This window comes from Drepanopeziza brunnea (assembly GCF_022702325.1).
Source record: "Drepanopeziza brunnea f. sp. 'multigermtubi' strain 214-2 chromosome Unknown ctg1, whole genome shotgun sequence".
In the NCBI taxonomy this organism is placed as follows: domain Eukaryota; kingdom Fungi; phylum Ascomycota; class Leotiomycetes; order Helotiales; family Drepanopezizaceae; genus Drepanopeziza; species Drepanopeziza brunnea.
Window position 1 is genome coordinate 1,743,271 of NW_027094064.1, and position 22,045 is coordinate 1,765,315.

The following is a 22,045-nucleotide window of genomic DNA, read 5'->3' on the forward strand; positions in this document are numbered from 1 at the left end:
ACTTGAAATGGAAGACGAGAGATGGGGGAAAGGGGGGGATTAAGTAGCATTTTCCGTAGTCATGATCATAGAGGAGACCCGGGTCCTCTGACGGCAAATACACCGGGAGCCAATTTGTTGCTGCATCTCGGGAAAGTCTGGCATCTTGACCGGGACTTCGGATAACTCGCGCGGCTGTTGATACAACTACGTAGTAGGTACTAGGTACAGTACAGTACTACACTTTGAATTTTGTCGTGACGCAAAGTGCCCAGGCTTTGCGGGGCCGCGTGGTCGGCGGCGGCCCAATGGCCGTCCAGGAATTACTGGTGGGTTTGCTGGGATGGCGATCGGCCCAGATCTCGGTAGTGACTGTAGTACGAAGTAGCAAGGTTGGCTTGAGGGCACTGTCGTCCACCGTATTTTGTCAACATCAACATCAACATCAATCTTCACTCTGCATTGTTCACTCTTCACTCTTCACTCTTCACTCTTCAATCTTCACTCTTCACTCTTCAATCAGCTCTGCCAACATGCAAATGATCCATCCTTCTTCATACGTACCATGGCTTCATCTCATATTGCCAGGTCGCAAAATATCCCCGCCACGTCTATACAGAACATAAATAGTAATCAATGAAGCCGGCCGAGACAGACCCTATCCTCTCCACCTCACAAGCCCCTTTCATGCCCAAGAGCGCGACCGTCTGAAGATCAATTATACGGCTCGGCAGTTAATGAGAGGAGATGGAGGAAATCATGGCATCTAAACGAGTGGGAGCGGTGATTGTTGAAGTCAATAACAGAAGAAACATAGCACAATGACACCCATGATATTGATTACGATGACTGATTGAAGAGTTGACAGATTGAAATTCGTCCCGTAGTGGTGCTACATCCATGATCAAGGTGGTGAGCTCAACTCAACCTGCTTGACGGCATGTGTATATCAAGAGGCGCTATCTCCTGTGTAGCTGTTTTCCGAGAATCGAAATTGAGCTGATCTTTTGTCTTCGTCATGTTTTGCAGCGACGATGAGCTTCTCCGCCATGTCTGTAATTTTCTTTTCTGGTTCACCCCCATCGATAGTATGACTCCTCCGCCCAAAACATCGACTAGATTGACAACACCGCTCGCTTACCCAAGCTACTATCGTTACCGATATCGATCTCTATCAAATCGTTCGTCCTCGTCGAACTCCACCCTTTCATCTTGGCTTTGAATCAGCCTGAGCAAACTCTGTTCCCTCAACCGCATGTTCTTCGAGCTTTGAACCATCGCTGTTTTCGAGAACATTTTTTGCCTTGAGATGGCATCACCAATGTCCCCAGATCGGGATAAGCCATTGCCATTCATCCCAAGATTCGACAGATCGACTTCAAAATCACGGCCTGGATGGGACGAAGAGAGTGAGTCTCCTTGAGCCCATTCTTCCCGCTGAGCTAAAACGCGACAGAGTGCAAACGATATATTATCAGAAATTTCAGCTGGGTTCCCCGGAACTTTGAGTATGATGATGGCTTGAAATTGATACATGCTGACCTCGAAACCGCTTTTGGAGATGAGAATGGGGACCTCTCTTTCGGCGTTCTAGAGGAACTTATCGAGGTTGAAGGTATTCTTCCATTTCCTGAGTCTCTTTTCCAGCGTTGGAAGCACCAGCATCGACACCGTTTTGTAAGTTTCTTTTCCACTCCACCATACCAATCGTATTCAAGAATGCTTGCTTATTAATGCATTTTACAGGACGACTTGCAACTCCCACACGTGCCACACACCCGAACGATTCAAGGTATGGGTTATATCAGATAATGCTTCGAAAGTGACTGACATTTCCAGGTCCAATCATACCAACTGAGAAGCTTCAGAAATCTCGTTCGCAAAGCATTGGTATGCGGGGAAGGAATCGTTCGGGCTCGCTCCCCTGTCCTGAATACGCTGGCCTCACGGACTATATCATTGATCACGCCTGGTTTGTTTCAACAAGAAGTCGAATTAGGATTTGGAGATGTAAGTCCAGATGACACTCCGTCTCTTTCTGCTCGCAAATGTATCATTGTTTGGCATGAGCTACACAGCTGGCAGTGATAATCTAATGTACAATAGTACAAACGCCGTCAGAATATCGAGAAAAGCTCTTGGATCCGAAATTTGGACGAGGCGGTATTCTTCTCGGCGCAAAGTTCTGCCCTCATGCGAAGCACAAGCACGAGGTGGCGCAAGAGCCAGTAAAGCGTGAGAATGTGCTTTGTTCAGATTGCATCTTCGACATTTTCAGAAAGTTTGGTAGAAAGCATGCGGCCCTATCTGACACCATTGCAAGTTCTCCTGCGGAGCTGCTGGAGCAGCAGGGTCTGGAGAAGAACTTTGGGAGATTGATGAAGAAGATGCTCCAAAATGAGCCAATCTCCACATTCGATTTCGAAGAGCACCTACAGAAGATGCATTGGCCTGAAGAGATCGGAATACCCAATGCAAACTTTGCGAGGAAGTTTGATTTGGTTCCGAGAGGCGAGGCTCTACCGATGGGTATTTACGAGGGCCCCCGTCAAAGCAGTGTGGACGAGGAGGATGTCCGGATACTAAGACAGCTATGGCAGCTTGCCCGCGAGAAATGCGAATCTCAGAAGGTTGAGAGCGAACTTGGGGACAATAGCAGTATGGCCCATCAAAAACTTTTTGAGCATTACCTTTCACGTTACATCTCTCCTCTGCACCCAATGCTGTTCTATGATAGCGGATTGGAGTTCAACTGGAAGAACGACCCTGAGCCGGAAGGACAATTTACCAAGAACTCACAACAGACCGAAAAACCGCTGGAAGATCCTCGACTGAGAAGTAATTCGGAGCCTGGAAAGACCGGTCACGTAGACAAGGATAAATTTCATATCTTAGAGCCCAAAGTCTGCAAAGCCCCATGCCGGGGAAAATACCGTATGGCGAGCCGAAAAGATCGCGGAGCGAACCCGAGTTCCCACGCGCTTCTCAAAACCGCACCACCAGCAATTTACGCATCCCCAACCGCGAGAAGAAATTCTGCCAACTCTACTCGCCCTGTGCTTCCGACCCAACCCAAGTCACAATCTATGGCATTCGACGACGACAGCGAGGACTTTCGCACGTTCGATAAGCTGTTCACCAGCTCCGGCGTGACGAATCAAGCATCGAGTCACGACAATAGCACTCGCAACAATAGGAAGCGCTCGTCTACCGATTTGGGCCGGATGTACTCCACTGACCACGCTCAAAATTCTGCTCGTCCGCCAATTCAGACACGTACCCAACAACCGCAAATTCGCAAACCTTCGAGCCATCAAGTCCTGAGCAGCAGCGTCGCATCGAGCACCCCAGTCTACCCACCGCGCAGAGATAGCGTCCGCGCCTTCCAAGAGTCGAGCGCGTCTCCCACCCGTCAGTACACTCATCGGCGCAAGAACAGCGACACCCCCTCTGCCTTCCGGTCTACGACGTCGACTTACAGAAGTGATCCTCGTCCCAACGCGTCTCCACCTCTGAACACCGCGCGGTCGACTGGCTCGAGTCAGAACGCTCAGTACCTTTCCGAGTCATCAGGAATCATCGGAAACTTCGTGCCAATCGGTGCTGAAGACATGGCGAGTTCCCACCCTGTCTCGACCGGCAGCAAGGCCTCCGCCCACTCGCAAGTTTTTCCCCAAAAGAAAACCGACCTCGTCACTAACCTCTCCATCAGATACAACAACCCCACCAAGATTCCACGTCCAAACCCATACCAGTTCGAGCCGGATACGCCTGAGCCGTACAACCAGCAGCGCCAGACCCAATTTACGGATTTCATGGACGGTTATGCCGCACCTACTATACCTGCGCCTGGCCCAAGTCCTCGAGGCCATATCAAGAACTCTCGATCCGAGGGGAACGACCTGTTTGTCCTTCGAGAGAACGAGCCACTGATGCCACCCAAGCCAAGCTACACACTTCACCGAAGCGAGTCCTCTCCAAGCCTGAACGCCTCTCTATTTGAGGCTCATCGTTACAGAGGCCCCAGCCCAGATATTCCTGATTACTACCGCGGAGATATGGCTCGTACTGCTTATGCTCTACGCGGTCGATCTCCTTCTCCTTCTCGTGATAATCGCACGTATGAAGAAGCTCATGTAGACTACCCACGTTCCCAGACGTACACTACAAACTCACGAACACAGCCTCCTTTCCGACGTGAGAGGGAGTCAAATGAGTCAAATGACGGCAACCACTATTCTTCTGTCTCCGGCCGCCGATCTCCTACCCGTCGTGAAAGCGAGTCCAATGATGGTAACAACTACTCTTCGGTATCCGGCCGCCAATCTCCCGTTCGTCATGAAAGCAACACAAAAGACTGTTACCATCACTCATCAGCATCCAACCGCCACTCACCTCTTCGAAATGAAGCTACCTCCGGCCCTCATGCGTCGGCTTCAGGTCGCCATTCCGGCAAGACTCCATCAAAGGCTCTCCACGATGTTGTCGAACGTGATGAGCCTGCTGTCTTCTCACCAGAGACACCTTCGAGATCCCGCTCCGAATCGCCATCAAAATCGCCCAAGAAGCGTTCGCGTTCGCCCATGAAGAAGATGTTCGGTGAAAATGGTTGGTTGGGCAGATCCCCTGATGAGATTGCAGATGTCAAGCGTCAAGTCAAAAAAGCTGCCGCGGAGCACAAGGATAAGCCAAGCATGATGGGAAAGCTCAGACATAAGTTAGGGGAGTTTGTAAGTTTGCTGAACGATAGAGTGCTCTGCAATCAACGCTAATTGCCAAATAGGCCGAGAAGGCAGATATCAGTCCAAGCAGTAGAGGCATTTGGGCCAGCAACGATAAGAACCCAAAGATGTCCATCCTCTCCGTCTCTCTCGGACCCCCAGAACAAGCTAGGCTACTGATGGAGGTGGAGCTTATGATTGTCCACACGGCAAACACCTTCCTCATGTCCCAGTTCAGTCAAGGTCGCATTGCAGTGGATTCGATCAAGAAGACCGTCGACACATGGAAGAGTCGAGGCCGTCATGTCGTGATTGAATTCATGTACGATCAGGCGACTCAGCGCGACTTGGTTGCAGCTAACCAGCACAATTTCCGTTTCTTCGGCGAGCGAGCTGGCAGCGAAGTCCGAACCAACTCAATGCTGTACAACTGGAAGCAGGTTGCTAGTTTGATGGCCATCCGCACCTTCTGCGATGCCGACACCGTCATTCTGAAGCTGTTGTTCGACGTCGAGCAGATTCTTGAGCTCCTTGGTGGTGCCGAGTCCATTATGCTCAGACTTCAGCAGATCAGAGCCAATTCCAACGAGATGATGAGACTTGCTAGGCAGAGAAAGGATGCGAGAAAGAGTGCTCAGGGTCATAGCTCAGTTCCAGCTACTCCAGGTCGGGCTGCAACTTGGCTTAGCCATTCTTCCAAAGGCACGTCATCCCGAGGCCCTTCCACTGACGCAGACCCATACGGTGGTATGCGACTTGTACCCGACTGCTACAAGGAACCTAATGAGACGAAATCGCGATAATCAAATCGTCCCTTTCACCAAGACATGTACCGGCTAGCTTCGCTCTCTCTCCAACTTTGTATGAGTATATTTGCTGTTCGCATTCTATCCAATTATGCGCTCGTCTTCTTCGCTGAAGCTACAACTGACACGAAGACACCGATTTCTCGCTCCTTTAATGATCGCGAGTGGACAGAAATTGTGTGTCTCTGTTGTCCGGTACTGGCCCCAAGACCACATTTGCTCATCTTTTCTTCATTAATCTGCTGTCGTATCGGGCTACACTGGCTTGGCTGATTCGTCAGCTGCGTCTCTCAAGTCGCGAATTTGCTGAACACATGTGGTACGGACGCAATTGAAGAAGGCATTGGTCTTCGTGGGTTGTTTCGTGATCATCAAAATTTCTGCTATTAGAATTGCTCTCTGGCGGACTGTCGTCATCGGGAGAGTGACACTGGTAGGATCATTAAAAAATGGAACAATAGATCATTTGATTCTCTCTTCTCCGTACCCGTGCAAACCTAATCTTATGGTGGGAACATCATATTTAGACTGAAATATCTCCTCTATCGCCTTTGAAACCGTCGAGTGATTTAGAGTTAGGTACCTATATATTCAAGCTTCGTGCCAATCTTTCCAGTCTGTGCATTTCTTTCCCCGGGAACACCAAGGCCATGCCAAGAGATTTCGGGTGGAACGTCATCGGGCCAGATGTCTGGCACGAGTACAGTTCAAGCACAACCACAACATAAGGCAACTGCAGAAGCCAGGCGCTGCCGGCGATGCGTTGTCTTGTTGTCGTTGCCGTGCTCTTCGTTGTCTCGTTGTCTTCCCTCGTCTCTCGAACCCACTCTGTCCAAGTCCCGGATACATGCGAAGGGGCCCAACTTCTCTTTCGGCGTTTTTCTAGCTTACTCGTGTGCGCCGTTGATTTAGGCCAGCCCAGTCTCCATTCAAACCATCCCAGCCGATCTCGATCCTCCACCTGCTCCGCTAAACTCCACTCCCAGTCACCATCTGTCAATAATTCCAAGGCCTTCAACTTTGCGGCTACGAATCGAGCCATCCTGTGTCTACCAACTCTGCTCTGCTGGCAGCGTTGGCAGCTATTTTAGTCTTATTCCCCGGATCTATCCACAAATTCGATTGACAGCCGTTCTCAAGAATGTCTCGAGCACATACCTACGGGCCTACTTGCCATCTAGCCCCGGCAACTAACGATGTGCTAAGCGGCGGCGACGATGTCCCACCTCTGAGATCATATTTCTTCTATTCATCCCCTCTTCCTATCGATGACCCTCTGTCTGCCGTCCCTGTCCCGACTGGCGAAGTCACAAAACACCCCCCTCGGCCATTCTCTGCCCGCGACAACAATGCTCTCGAAGAAGCTTGGTTGGGACTCTCGGCTGGAAAGAGCAGGACGGACAAGAGGTATTATAAGAAGGGGAGAAGTGCATCTCCCAGTAGGGAAACCAAGTCTGGTGTTCATGGCTCCTCATTCGATGGTGCTTTTGCGAATCCGCCATGCCCAGGTGATCTTGAGGCTGGGCTAGATGATGCTTCGGAAGTTGAACAGGCACAGAGAGATGCTGCTAGAGAAAGTTATGCGAAGTTTCAAGCAAAGTCTAAGCCAGAAATGTCCGGAAGTCTTCCCGCAGCAGGGCTCAGAATGGCCAAATCCAAGTTACCTGGAACGAGCAAGGAATTTGAAAACGAAATACGAGAGACTGATGGCCTTTCTAGCAGTCTTCCTACACTGAGTGGAGGAACCGGAACAACTGGGCTACCTTTCCTGAAGTTCTCATCGCCCACGGTAAAAGATGCGGGCTCTTCCATGCAAGAGCAGAATTTTAGTGGAATTTCTAGCAGCCGCCCAGAAAACCTTCAGGAATATAATGACCAAGAACCTGTCGAAGTAGAGGATGTTGAAGTCTATGGATGCAAGTCACACCAAATTAAAGACCAAACGGATGTCGCTGTGGGCATTTCCAGGCTCCATCTTGTCAAGTTGCCGGCTTTGCAGATGCATCCCATCTACTGGTCACCGGTTCATGACATTGCAGCAGTCATAAGAGGCACTTGGTTTTACAAGGAAACCATGTGCCCAGTGGACCCTGTGGTGGCAAATCAACTTGAGACGGGATACCGAGAGCTTAGACCTTGGTCACAAACTTGGATGGATGAAATTAACAGTGCGGTTGAAGTTGGTGCTGCTGGTGAGGAGAAGATTGCGCATACCTTATGGGCAGCAGAGATGCCGAAGAAAGGGAAGTCCCATAATATCAAGGAACATCCTCTTTCAGCGGACCCCTACTGTGCTGCACGCTGCTTCCACGGAGAAGCTTCTGCCGAAGGAACTACAGATCCCGATGATCTTGGTGCGTCTCTGACAGAGCCGAGGACTGTTGTCAAGAGATATCCCAATTCTCAAGTGATTTACCAAGATAGCCAGAATGCCTTCATTCTGAAGCCTACACTGCAGCCGTCAGCATACTATGGTCGGAAGCCGCTGCAAAAGATCAAACGAGGCATGAGGGTTGGAATCCATGTTGTAAGAGGCTTCGACTGGAAACTCTGGGAAAAGCTTCATCCTTCTAAGAAGACGAGTACCGCAAGGAGAGCAGAGGAGCATGCCCCTGTTGCTGGTGATGCAGGTGCCAACAAAGGCAGTTCTTGCCCAGCGTGCAGAGCGCAAGACGAACCCCAAAAAGTCACAGATCTCATTCTTGTTATTCATGGAATTGGGCAAAAGCTGTCAGAGCGTGTGGAAAGCTTTCATTTCACGCATGCCATAAATGCATTCCGTCGATCAGTGAATGTCGAGTCTAGCGATGAGGGTGTCCGCCGGACTTTCCGCAAGGACCTCGGAGGTGTCATGGTGTTGCCTGTCAATTGGCGATCGAATCTCTCGTTCGAAGATGGTGGTCCCATGAAGGAGAGCGATCAAGATCAAAACTCCGATTTCTCTCTAAAGGACATTACACCCAACACTATCCCAGCTGTCCGCAACATGATTTCGGATGTCATGCTTGATATCCCATTCTACATGTCGCACCATAAGCCGAAAATGATTCAGGCTCTCATCTCTGAAGCAAATCGGGTCTACAGGCTTTGGTGCAAGAATAATCCCGAATTTCACACAAATGGGCGAGTGCACATCATTGCTCACTCGCTGGGCAGTGTCATGGCCCTAGAAGTATTGAGCAAGCAGCCTACTTGTGTGCCAGAAGTCGACCTACTCAGCAGGAACATCAATATCAAGCATTTTGACTTCTCGACCACAAACTTATTCTTCGTCGGTTCCCCTTCAGGATTTTTCCTGCTTCTCGACAAGGGGCGCTTGATACCCCGCAGGTCGCAGGGTAAACCAGGGGCTGAGCTCGCCGACGAGATGGACAAGAAGGTTACTGGTGAGCAGGGAACTCTGGGCTGTCTAGCCGTAGACAATATCTACAACGTTATGCACTACAATGACCCTATTGCGTATCGACTTAACGCCACCATCGATCCCCAATTCTCTGCAAGCTTGAAGAACGCCCAAGTCCCGAGCGCAACGACAGGATTCTTCGCAAGCATCGGCAATGCCGTGCGTTCAGTCACACCTGGCGTTGCAGGCCCTTGCGATCTGGCCGTAGGACAGGTGGCGAACCCTCCATGCCTACCACGTATGCCTTCACAGCTGGAGATGGAAGTCCACGATTTTACGCGGGAAGAGATCGCAGAGAAGAAATTCTTCCTGCTGAATGACTGCGGACAGGTGGACTGGTTCTTGAGTTCCGGAGGCGGCCCGCTCGAGATTCAGTATCTGAACATGCTGGGCGCGCACTCGAGTTATTGGGGGAGTCCTGATTTCATCAGAATGGTGGTTATTGAGGTGTCTCGGGAGCCCGGGAAGAATCACGTTCTGCCGAATATGAAGGCTGTCAAAGTTGGGCATAAGCAAAGGAAGGCATAGAGTTGGATTCCGCGTGGGGTCGATGTGGAATGGAGTAGTTGTTTGATTTAAAACAGGAGCACAGGACACAGGCATCACTTGGAGTTGGAGGCTGTGTTGGAGCCAGAGGAGGAGCGAGTTTTGAAGGGAATTAGTAGATACATAGATAGATAGGTAGACTGGCACAAGATACCCTGACTTAATCGAAAGCTCTTTCGGAACTATCTAAAGTTACTCCTTTTCTGTCCCGATTTTTTTTGAGTTGATTGTGTTTATCCGAATATTTATTGAGCTAGTATATACGGCTATAGAATACATGTGGATTATTAGGCAATGAGCAGTCCATCCATCTATTTACCTTATCTAGCTGTTGAAATCTCGAGTATAAAATTTTCACTCTGCGAGACTGTTTCCAAAAGAAAAGGCTACGGTAACAGACGTCATGATCCATTAGCAAAAGCTATGGGCGATCGTGATGAACCCACTTCGTGTCAATACCTAACCCTAGTTTCCTACTAACTGAAGCGAGCAGCAGCTGGTCTACGAATCAGCAAGTACCATGCTAGGATACATCTCGCCCATGTGTTTTGGAGTCTGGCTAATTCTTCGTCTTTGATAGGGTCTCGATATTACGATACTTTCAGACGACAGTCGTGGGACAACCGGCGAGGAACTCTAGCCATGCCAACCACTCCTGAGCTCGACAAAGGGAAACCAATATATCCTACGAATCAGCCTGCCAGAAAGATGTTCAATATCCTCAATGACGTGAGATATCCTGGAGCGAGGAGACAGTTCTCTCAGGAGCTTAGAGATCACCGAGCCGCGATCCAGGCCACTGTCAGGCAGCACCTGGGACTGCGCCCCATGGATCCGTGGGAGCTTCAATGTGTGCATCCCTGTTGGGGTCAGGTCGGCCTCCTTTGTTGACAAGAACTTGATCTCTCGCTGTCCTATGCCACACAGGCTTGCGGAAGCTAAATCCCCTCCCTGGACCCATCGACGAAAAAGCTTAGCGCAGAGATTGGAGCCTACGTATGGGTGCCAGCACATGGCCCCGATATCCCTATTCTGCCGCTGTCCGGCTTTGGCTTTTCTGATAACAGGAACGGAAGCTTTGCAAGACCCTGTGGAGAATTTCTTGTGACCCGAATCATGCACGATGGCTGGAATTCTGGAGCTGTAGTATGCTTTTGGCATTGTATCACATCCGTACATGCCGCGTGGTAGGTATCTCTTTGGAGATCATATCGGACCTACATATCTCCGTCTCTCTTCAGATACCGAAGGGTCATCTTCACGGCATTGGTGTCAAGGCTCTCTACCTTGGTTGCTGGAAGAAAGGTCGCTCGGCGAGAAGAGCATGTCAGACTGTTCGGGGTCCTCTTTGATGATAAGACGGGCTGAGCGCTTGAACAGAACAGAATGCTGGCCATTCTCAAAAAATGTGCCACCTTCTTGTCCTCCTCTCTTTCGAGGTCTTGTCCCCCCTTCGATTCCTGCTCCTTTGCTGCCTTATCTTTCTCCCTCTAGCGGCTCGCTTTACTTCCCACTCGCTTCGAACGGAACGCATGACTCATGTGCCGCTTCTTAAGCCGATTTTTCTGAAGGTACCATGCTGGATCCCCCAAGGCAAGCCTCCTCCCTACCTTCTCCAAACAAATAACGCAAAAGGGTGTTAATTAAGTAGTGAGGCTCCCGCCCTGACTATACGTACACACCCTCGCTAGTCCCCTGAATCGTACCTTCCCAAGTTGTTCGGCACGCGGGAAGCCATCCCCTCCCCCGCAATACATAGGTACGTACCTTACATAACGTATGAACCGAGACGCGCGGACCTCGGCATCGCTGAATCCTGATGCACATCAAGCTCGCTAGCCTGCCACCACTTAAGCATCTCTCTTTGCATCATCCCCTGCATCTCGACATGTTTTTCTAATCTCCATCTCCTTACGTCAATATCCTCCACGGCCAAGCAATCGGGGTACCAGACACGATGGCGCCGCGGCCCAAACTGACGCTGTATATCGACACCGTGTCGCCGTTCGCGTATATCGCCTATCACGTTTTGCGGGTGCGTAACGTATAATCTTGGAGCCCCTTTCCTCTGTTCACGACGACATTGCTCTTGCCCTATATGTATATACATTGCATATGATAATAGAGTGAACTCTCTGACGACACGCGAATGTATAGAATGATCCTGTATTCAAGGAATGCGAGATTACGTATATCCCCGTGTTCCTGGGCGGGATCATGAAGGCGTGCAACAACGTGCCGCCCATCTCGATTAAAAGTAAGTGGTTGATTATATCGCTTTCATCTCGATACGTTGACAACCATTTATGTATCCTCTATGCTAACACACGCCCCGACAGACAAGGACGCCTGGATCAACGTCGAGCGCAAGCGCTGGGCCCGCCTCTTCAACGTCCCCATGGCGGACGAGGCGCCCGAGGGATTCCCGCATCTGACTCTGACTATCATGAGAGCGTTATGTGCCCTCATCATCTTGCACCCTGGGGACGAAGGGCAGGATGTCCTGGCCAAGGCCTTGGAGGCGCTGTGTAGAGCTTACTGGGTCGACAAGAGGAAGACCTTTGAGAGGGATGTGCTGGTCGAGGTGTTGGCCGAGACGTTTGGGGGAGAGGAGGCTGAGAAGGGTACGTTGTTGGTTGCTAGCAGATACTTTTTCTTTATTGTCGCCGTTCGAGTGCGTTCCGTGTGGGGGACCAGTCTTGCTGACGATGGTGGCTTGTGCTTGTAGTGATGGCCACGGCCGGCCAGGAGGGCAAAGCGTTGCTGGCGAAGAACTCGGAGCAAGCTGTCACCGAGGGGGCTTTTGGCCTGCCGTACTTCGTGGCGACGAACAGTCAGGGCGAGACGGACCGGTTCTGGGGAGTTGATCACATGGGCTTGCTGACGATGCACTTGGGGTTGAAGAAACCTGCGACGGGTGGGTGGAGAGCACTGCTGTAGAAGTCGAGACCGGCGAGGCTCTGGAATGTATACCCACTGGGTTTGAAACATTGGGGGATTGCGAGAATATATCATATTCGCTTACCAGATACACAATCAACTCATGGGCCAACGAACGTAGGCGGCAGAAAATGTCGGTGTTTATGCTTTCAAAGGAGTAGGCGGGCTATAACCTTCAACGCCTTGAAGGGCTGTCGGAATGATATATTTTCGACGAAGGCCCTTGGTAAAATCGGGCTATATTAAAATGACAATCTTCTACAGCTCGAGGATCCTTAGCATTCATTGATCGATCGATTGCTTAGAGGTCATACGAGTCAAGACTCAAGGGACCATGCCATTGCCATTGATCACTGGCTAGACCCAGTATGGGATGCAACCCACCTACGATCCCTTGCTCCTGATAGCCGGCTGGAAGTCGAATCGAGTCGAACGCGATTGTACATTTCTACCACATATACACGAGCAGGGCGGTGGATCGACTAGAGCGCACGAGAACCAACGGCCGACAAGACGTACCGTACCGTACGTACGAAGTAGTATGAGGGTTACTACCTAACCGAGGCCCGGACCCGATCTGGGATTTGGAATCAATCCCCCCTCCCTCCCCTGGGTACGTCTCGTCGATCGTGGGGGGCAAGACAGGGTGCGGAGGAGGGGAGCGAGCGAGCGAGTCGGGGGATCGAAAAAGATCAACGGTTGTCGGTCCTTCTGCTCTTCTGCTGCGCTTGAGAATGACTGGGCCCGGAGCTATGATGTGGGGGGGGGGGGAGGGGGGGCGCATCGTCACGAAATGGAGGTGTGGTACCGTATGGTACAGTCGCTGTAGCGCCCTCTCGAGCGAGGACGGACTTGCTCCGGAAGAGAGTCACGTACCGGTACCTACACGCGCGAGAGACAGTAGTGCTGACGGGGTGGGAGATTTGGTAAGCTGCGCGACGGCTGGCTCTGCCGGTGCTCGCGCTCGTGCTCGCGCTCGCGCTGTCGTCGACGTTGAAAGGCGCTTGTTACTGTAGTAGTGGGTTTGAGATGAGAAGATCGATCGATGAGAGGGCGAGGAGGGGGAGGTGTGATTCGGAGAGAAAGAAGGCCAAGCCCGAGCGGACGGAGCTTATCGGCCTGTCTCTCTGATAGGCCAAGGAGCGAGAGATGGGAGATGGGAGATGGGAGATGGGCCGGGTCTGGTGTGGTCTGGTCTGGTCTGGCTCAGCAGCAGCAGCAGCAGCAGCAGCAGCAATTGTTTTATTTTAAACTTTTTGTTCCCCCGGGCTAAGCGAGATCTGCGCAGTAAATACAGTAAATCCGCAAGTGAATCATTTCCCCGTGGTACCTGCTACTCACAGTAGATAAGTGAAGGGAACGGCAAACTTCATGGTAAGTAGAGAGGGAGCGGGTGATTTCCTCCAAAAGCAGCTAGCTGCTCTCAAGATCATACATACATATACATACGCTTATCACTCACTACGCACGTATACTTCTTTCTATCTTTAGATCTCGATTGTACTTACGCACGTAGGCTGCACCGCGCCGGCGCCGGGCGTCCCAGTCCGGATCTCCTGGGACCTTGTCCTACGTACCTACTGTCCTGTACGTCCGTCCTGCAGTCCCAGCTTCCGGGCCCCCAGTAACGGATGCAGCCCTTGCTCTCCTGTACTGTACTATTAATATCCTCCGAAGAATCTCGTGGCAAGCCTTTTTTTTTTTTTCTTTTTTTTTTCTCCTGCGGCTGACAGACATTCCATCGGCCCTTCGCTTCGCCCACCCAACCAGCACGCCGCCTCCTCACCCTTACCCTTACCTGTACCTGTACCTGTCTGTACCCTTGCCCTTGCCGCTTACCCTGCACCAACATCAACAGGATACGCCGTAGAGTCGAAGGCGAAGATAGGGTGACGCGACTAGAATAGGTACCTAGCCTCTCTCAAAAAAAAAACAGCCGCGCGCTTAATCAGTCAGTCGCATTCATTCACTGGCAGCCTAACTCACCAGTCTGGCGAGACGAGCGATTTTTATATATATATTTATATATTTTTTTTCACTCTCTCAGTGAGGAGCGCATGTATATGTATATATATATATATATATATATATATATTTATTATATATATACTCGTACATATATTTCCATCCGCCCATTCACACACGTCTTTCCACAACATATAGCTACTAGCGGTGCCTGAGCTAGATCGGTCATTGCCACGGAACGGACTGACGGGACAAGCCTAGTCCCAATTCCCATCCCAGCAGCCCCTTCGCTACTACCTGTATTACTATTATATCCGAACCCTAGTCTTCATGAAAAGACTGCTGGACTGGATAACTGGCCATCTCTTACCTCCCTACATTGGAATCTTTGATGTCTTGGATTCTCAATCCACATACACACACAAAGACACACACACACAAAAAAAAAACCCAAAAAAACCACACAGACAGATAGACAGACAGACGCGCGGAGGAACCCATGCCTTTTGCTTACTGACCTATCTACGCTAGCTCCTACATCCGGGAACCGTCTAGATCTGGACTCCCCCCCCTTTCTTTTTTTTTCTCTAGTCTCTGGAGCCCACCAGCCACCAGCCACTCGCTCACCCGTTCCACCGGTCCTCGTCGTCGTCTACCTGTCCGTCTCCGTCTCTCTAATCGTTTCTCTACCATTCTATCATTCTTTCACTTTCACTTTCACTCTCTTTTACTCTCTTTCTGCATCTCAAGAGCGGTCCAGATCTCCAGACAGACGTGATACGGCAACCTCCACTTTCTATCGATCCATCTATCTAGTTCTATAGTATGTATGCCTGCGCCGTGCAAAAGTAAATAGATAGGGGGGTATCCTCAACACCAAACAAAAAGACCAGCAAAGCGTAAGAGAGAGCAATATGTACAAGATAGACGAACGCCCGGCAATACCCAGCCCCCGGTACACGTAACTTGCTCCCCCGCTCATCGATTCCCGTCCCTGCTCGCTCGCTCGCTCTTCACCATGCTAGCTCGCGCAAATAGGGCGCCCCTGAATGAATGGGAGTGTCCATTCAAGGGAAGAAGAAGAGTCCGGTTGGCTATCGACTACGACATCGTGTAACGATCAGCGCGCCTCCAACGAGGTGATGAGTCGCGCTGAGCTGCAGGCTAGGGCTGACTGTTTCCGTTACCTTGACCCAACTGCCGAGAGCGAACCCCTCCAGGGCTGCTGCTGATTTCTGACACTTCATCATCCGGTCTAGACAGGCTCTTGATACCCTTTTTTCCTGCGAGTTATTCCTGTCTTCCTTTTCTAAAGATGCGCCCGAGGATGGCGTGAGTCTAAGTGTCTACGAGCCCGTGGCCCCCAGGAGGTGGAGTGTAGGGAGTGGAGGAGCTGTACGTGTACTGTACATGTACTGTACGATGCTTGTTCTTGAGAGTGCAGCTGGTCTGAAGTGCGTGTCGGCAGTTCACATGGAGACTGAGTGCTGATCGCCATTTCCATATCCCTCACTTTGGACCTCCATAGTCTCAATATCGAAGCGCTTTGAGCACCCATCTTCCATATGTCTAGATGATCATGGATTTAGCCCCTGGTGCAATTTTCATTGTGAGTGGGAAATACTCCTACCTTCGGAGAGTGTCTTTCCTCGCGAAAAATCTACTGCAGTAGTCGCATTTGTGATTTCTCTGCTTCATGTGCACACTCTGCTGGTGCCTCTGCAGATCCGTCTTTCTCACGAACTTCCTCTTGCACTCCTTCATCGTACACGGGAAAGGGTACTCTCGGCCCGCGTCGTGAGTCTCCATGTGCGCTTTGAAGTTGTAGCTTCTCCCAAAGAACTTGCCACAGTCTTTGAAATTGCATTGGAAATTGGCGTCTTCCTTGGTCGTAAGCTTCCGGGGTTGCCTAGCGCGTACTACAGTGCTAGGACGCTGCGTACCGTGAGTTCTCTCTTCACTCGCCGACCGTCTGTCGTGCCGGGGAAGAGGAAGTGATGCGATCGAAGGGAGCTCCTGGGATGTGTAATCGACTTTCGGCCACCCCATAGAGATTTGAGCGTGGTAGAATCCCAGGCTTCCAGGGTAAGAGCTATTTGAGGTCCCAAGAACGCTGTGGTTCAGTTGCGGTGAGCTTATCAACAAGCCCTCATGACCAGAGATGTAGTCAGGGTGGTCTTCCATCTTGACCCGGGAAGTAAACAAATGGTTTGAAATAGCTTGAGCAAATATCTCGGACGTAGGAGCTGAAGAAAACGAAGAACGCTGGGATGTGTTGCCAGAGGGAAGTGGTGAGCCAGAAAGTATAGATACTTCCGCAGGATATGCGGAGTAGATATCGTTGTTGTATCCCGCTGATAGGGCTGGATGGAATGGAGCAAAAGGATCGTACTCTGCGGATAGGATATTGGGTGTGGACTGCGCTGTCCTGGGGGTATCAAGATTTTGTAGATTGTCCGTAGGCCAGGTGTTGGTAGCTGGAGGCGATGGGATATTTGTCCCGCCGTGTTCAGCGTCGGAATTGGGACATGAATAAAGTCCTAAGCCTTGGAGAGAATCGGTCGATTGATACCTTGAGTCGCTTTGAGCCGGCGATGGATAATCATAGACTTGCTGATGACTGGAAGCGTATCCGCATGGTGGGGTTGGTGAACGAGCAGACTGGGGGGTCAACTCCATCTTAGTAGATGTACAAGTAATGATGCAGAAGACGAGGAAGTAATAGACAGGTCGAACAGTCACGTTCGTAGGGGGGTGTTGACGCCTTATCGAATAGCTGTTGTTTGGCTGAGATGAAGTTTGTCTGAAAGTAGCAGCTTGTTTGGCGACCTCAAAGGTAGTAACTAGTACTGTTGGTGATGTGAGGACCACGCTCCAAGTGGCTCGAGGAAAAGGGAAGTTAGATGCCGATGAGCAAGCTTGTTGGGGTTGAGGAAGCTAAGACAGGAATTGTTTTACTGAAGACCTGAACATAGGGAAGCTTGGTCGTAAGAAGAGGAAGAGGGAGGGTCGATGCAGACTTGATTATTGAGGATCCCAAGACAGACTTGAAATAAATTTGCCCTTCCGTTCAACTCTTATTCACAATAAAGGCACTGGGTCTAACAACCAATAACGCAAGCTTGTGGCCCTTGACCCAGAATGGAATCAATGGATAGACGGCAGTGCTTGACTTGACAGGATACCTATGACAGGGGATGATGCTAGCAGGAGTTGCAGCTCGGGGCTTCCAAATGACCACCTAGAGGCTGCAGGCGTGCGTTTGATCTGGAAAGCTGTACACCCCCCCTAGAGTAAGCAAAGGGAATGAATGTCAGGGGCCGGTGGCGCACTATCCATGTCTGGCAGCAGGCAGCACGTCCCGGTTCGGTTTCCACTTGGACACCGGGCGATATGGATTGGGAAGCGATATTGATCTTGAAGTGCGGTAACATTTGACGTACAGAAAGCCGCAAAAGCCGCAAGACGGAAACGCAAGTTAACACAGTCAATGATATGGTGACCATGGTTGCCGTGCAGAGTGGCTGGAAGGCTGGAAGGAAACATCCATCGATCCTAACTGAGCCTGTTAACAGGCAGACGGAGGACGTGCTGTCTGCAGAAAGCCAAGCGAGCTCCCTGGTTTGAAGGCTGAAGTCGCAGTTCACGGTTCAGCCTAGGCCCAGTGGAGCGGCTTTCGAAATGAGGTTTAGGCTCGGTAAGGGACTAGAGGTGGTGGAGGTGGAGTACAGTGCTGTCCCTTGTTCCAGGGGTTTGCTCAGGGCCCAGGCTGATTTACTGATTTGCTCACCGGCGGATTTGCTGATTTGCTGAGCTACCGCAGCACATCCATCACCGAGTAGCAGTTGTGGGTCAAAAGAGTGGAGGTAAGCGGATCGAGACCGATCCATAATTGCTCGGGAGCGCTCGATAGATAGCAAGGAATGTTTCGGTAAGGAAAGGAGGCCGGCTTTGATTCCCACCCATGGTTCCGGTACAGATACCGGTATTGCGACGTGATAACATGCCTGTCACCCATTCCGTACATACGTGCGTAAGGTCTTCCCGTATCCAGAGACCGACATGGTGTTGGTCGCTTCGCAAAGATGCTGGAGAATTTTCCACCCATCGTCGTTTAAGCGCCGATTCACTCACACCTCTTTCTCCACCAAGAGGAAGGAAGCCGTTGCGGTCGCATAAACCAAGAATATTGTTGTCCCCTTAAGAGTTCGATCAATCGTCATTTTCCAACCAAGGCCTTTGTGGGAGTTGCTTTGTTGGCAAGCACCTCCAGTACCAATAATTGCACCATTAATCCGAGAACAATCCTTTTGATCGCGACGGCGTCAATATTAATGCGCCACCCACCTCACCCACCTCACTTCACCTGCCTGCCTGCCTGCCTTATCGACAGCCGCGACTGGTAAGCGTCAGAAGATCGTCGAGATCCAGTATTTTGGTCGAATGTGATAGGCGGGCTCGTAAACACTTCCAGCCTGGCAGTTCACTTCATAAGCTTACCTCCGATGCGAAAACTCATGTGGAGCATGTTCGAGTCAGATAGACACGAGAAGCGAAAGCGCATGATTTATTTACCTACCTGTACCTGTGTGTGCAGGCAGGTCATAAATCCCGACGCGGGGGTGGGACCATGACCCTTCCGCTCGAAATATAGAGTGAAATAATGGAGCTTCATAATCGACATGAACATGCCCAACTGACTTATCGCCAGTCTAGTTTTCGGGAATCGTACTGACGACGACGAATTGTGGGATGACGCATACGAATTTCCTTCATTCACTCTCGCAAAGACCATAGTCAGACTCGTTCCGGGGTGACGGCGAAAGGCCTGCCTGAGTCAAATCCTCCTCGCCAACGTAACGCTCCACGTAAAATAGTGGCGTTCAAGAAGAGAGAAAGGTCAGGATCGGCCACAGGGCGGCGATCCCTGCTTTTAATGTTCCGATGAGCTTTGCAGGGCTTAGATAAAAATGAAAATCCCGATTGCGTGGAAATCGCAGCGTGGTTTTTCGCATACTACGATGGTTTGTGACTTCGTGAATACGTGCTTTGAATTTGTTGAATTGAAAAGTAAATGCCTGTCGCTAGGGCCAGGGTAATTGACAGCCACTTGAATAGACCTCGGTTGACCAGAGCTGTAGAGACCACCATAATCTTACCGTGAGATATGTCATGGGATCGATGACGGAGTCTTTCTTGGACAGTGGTCTAGTAGCACCAGAGTTGTCGAAAACTTGAAATGGACTGCTGGAATAGATCTGGTCCACTCCGGAGAAATGGACATCGAATGAACTGCCTATCAAACCGGCATGACCTGGCAAGGATGTTAGTTGTAAGACCAAGAGCATCTCCTGGGATCTCTTCGCTCTTTACGGTGGCTTGAAATCTTTCGCATGAACGCTTCTTATCTGCGTAGAATATCAGTTTGAGTTAAGTTCGTGCTTCTATATTGGTACCTAACCCGCTGATCTCTTGACTGACATGGCGTCTGCTGGTCATGGCTGAAGAAACAGAAGAAAGATTCGAAAGCATCTCTGGAAATAGAATGCTGTTTGTCCATTATACTGAACCCTTGGGTTTCTCGCAAGCAATTCTCCACAGATTATGAATGGATCCATAACGCCTGCTTTCATGCTGGAATATGCGATGGAATAGCAAACGAAGCCATCCGAGATTCGACAAAACGCCCAGCGAGGAAAACCATGAGTGGAAAAAACATGTCTTAATTGCTGTAGTCAATTGCTGACTGGTCGAGTTTATCGTCACCCTCGAGAACACTGGGTACGTGTTAGGAGAATCGAGAACGAATCTAGAAAACAACTTACGAGTACTGTTTCACCAAAACACCCTCGCCACCATTTTCCATGTCTATGCTGAAGACATAGAAACCTCCATCACTAGTAACGAGCATTACTTGCGGGCTGCTGCTGCTCATGGCAACTACACTTCGAAGTGGACCTCCTGTTGAGTTGAGTCCCATGCCACTTTTGGGCAACTTAATAAATGCGAAGTCTCGCATAGGCTCCCACATTTCTGTGACAGCATGCGGTAAATAACCACCCACTACACCAGCTACACTCTTCCCCATCATCTGCGATGATCGCCGAAGCATACTTCCAAGTGTACCACGAGCTGAGCGAGTAACTTCTGGCACTTCCGCCACATCACTTCCCGGTGAAGTTCCCGTGGCAGGTGATTCTGTCCCACTGTCATAGCTACGAGAACGAGACCGGCCCCATCTATCATTTGATGATTTTGGCAAGTCTGGCAGGACTGGGCCACCCAGGCGGAAGATATGAACCGTATCGGTAGTAGAAGACACACAGAGTAACGTCGAGCTCAGATTGAAAGACATGCTGTAAATAGTCGAAGGGTATGTTCCTCGTCGGAATTGGTACAGTTTGGTGCCCTTTGGTAATGAGAATACCCTGATGATAGTCCCCGTTTCTGAAGCTGTTGCCAGCAGTGTCCCGTCATTGTTGAGAGCTATGCAAGACAAAGGTGCCCTATGAGCTTCAACAACATTCAGAGCTTCCAATTTGGTGGTATCGAATATCAAAACATCGCCAGAAGTCGGTGGGACGAAGGTAGAGAGTGGCGGTGCATGGGAGGGTCGTTTATCCCCAGTATCTTCTCTCGGCTTGGGTAGAGGATATGCGATGTAACAGTTCTCTGATGAAGGAGCGAGAGCGCAGATCGCATTGGGGTTCGGCGAAGTTGCTATTGTGTAGAGAAGTGTCATATTCGAAATGTCGTATAGGTATATCTCTTCTTCGAGCACTACGGCCAGTCGTTTCCGGTTCAGCCGGACGGCAAGAACGGCAGAGGGGAAGGTAAGTTCGCAGATAATGGAGGATCTCTGTATATCAAGTCAGTAGGCATTCCGTTGATCGGGTAGTATACGTTGAAGCCTGCTGCTTCATGAATGGACCACCTTTGTATTTTGGATTACGAGATGCCTGGGGGACAGGATGAGGGCAACTAAAGACGTTGAGAACAACATCTCAATAAGAGCCACATTTCCATCATCACTACTGAATATCTTCGCAAAAGGATCTGTGTGGTAGATACGGAAACCTCGCGATGTTCCTGAGAAGAAAAGTAAGTACTGCCATGAGATTTAGAGGCTTCGGACCTACCAACAGCCAGGCAACTGTAGTCCTGGTTGAAAGTAACAAAATTCATAGCCATGGTCGCTGCGCCCTGCGCGGCTGGCTGGTAACACGAACGTCGAAGGTCGAGGCTCGAAGCTCAGAGTGGGTTTGGAGGTGAAGGGTGAGTAGCTAGCTAGCTGGTGGGACCTGGCGACGAGGAAGAAACCGCCTAGCTGGAGGCAGAGGCGGAAGATCCAGGAGCGGATATGAGATGAGATATCGGACCAGAGATTGAGAGGTCTTTGAGAATCGCAGGCGTAGTCATCGGTGCGTGGACTGCGACTTGCCCGTCGATGCGATGCGGATGCAGTTGTGTGCAGATGTCGGCCAGATCTTATCCGTGCGGAGTACGGAGTACAAGGAGCTGGCGGGGAGAGAGAAGCTCTGACCACACCTTAATTTGCTAGCTTCATTTATCCTCGCTAATCATAAATCCTCAGACAAACCCAGTACGAAATTTTAACATCTAGCTCTATATCTGTATATTCTAGGCACAAGAGTGAGATAGTGAAACACTCTCGCCCCGATTCC

The 22,045-nt window shown here is 50.4% G+C and overlaps 5 protein-coding genes across 6 annotated transcripts; 3 read left to right on the plus strand and 2 right to left on the minus strand.

Annotated features, from left to right (window-relative positions):
- Positions 1-1,288: 1,288 nt before the first annotated feature.
- Positions 1,289-5,503, plus strand: L3040_000264 (uncharacterized protein; the record flags this gene model as incomplete). The annotated part of the gene is made up of 7 exons (XM_066155079.1): positions 1,289-1,388; positions 1,436-1,656; positions 1,726-1,771; positions 1,819-1,989; positions 2,086-3,640; positions 3,692-4,709; positions 4,763-5,503. The coding sequence occupies 7 exons, from the start codon at positions 1,289-1,291 to the stop codon at positions 5,501-5,503; spliced, it is 3,852 nt and encodes a 1,283-aa protein (XP_066013137.1).
- A 1,144-nt stretch (positions 5,504-6,647) lies between these two features.
- Positions 6,648-9,437, plus strand: L3040_000265 (uncharacterized protein; the record flags this gene model as incomplete). Of its 2 annotated transcripts, none has more annotated exons than XM_007297413.1 (1): positions 6,648-9,437. In XM_007297413.1, one exon carries the CDS (start codon positions 6,648-6,650, stop codon positions 9,435-9,437), a length of 2,790 nt encoding a protein of 929 aa, XP_007297475.1. The 2 variants fall into 2 exon arrangements, with proteins under 2 accessions (XP_007297475.1, XP_066013138.1); XM_066155080.1 differs by having other exon boundaries at positions 9,150-9,437.
- A 1,975-nt stretch (positions 9,438-11,412) lies between these two features.
- On the plus strand, positions 11,413-12,395 carry L3040_000266 (uncharacterized protein; the record flags this gene model as incomplete). The annotated part of the gene is made up of 4 exons (XM_007297412.1): positions 11,413-11,490; positions 11,613-11,712; positions 11,795-12,079; positions 12,184-12,395. 4 exons carry the CDS (start codon positions 11,413-11,415, stop codon positions 12,393-12,395), a joined length of 675 nt encoding a protein of 224 aa, XP_007297474.1.
- A 3,434-nt stretch (positions 12,396-15,829) lies between these two features.
- On the minus strand, positions 15,830-16,544 carry L3040_000267 (uncharacterized protein; the record flags this gene model as incomplete). Its single annotated transcript, XM_007297411.2, has 2 exons — positions 15,830-15,929; positions 15,991-16,544. The coding sequence occupies 2 exons, from the start codon at positions 16,542-16,544 to the stop codon at positions 15,830-15,832; spliced, it is 654 nt and encodes a 217-aa protein (XP_007297473.2).
- Positions 16,545-20,082: 3,538 nt separating this feature from the next.
- On the minus strand, positions 20,083-21,551 carry L3040_000268 (uncharacterized protein; the record flags this gene model as incomplete). Its single annotated transcript, XM_066155081.1, has 4 exons — positions 20,083-20,137; positions 20,186-21,219; positions 21,295-21,449; positions 21,500-21,551. The coding sequence occupies 4 exons, from the start codon at positions 21,549-21,551 to the stop codon at positions 20,083-20,085; spliced, it is 1,296 nt and encodes a 431-aa protein (XP_066013139.1).
- Positions 21,552-22,045: the final 494 nt, after the last annotated feature.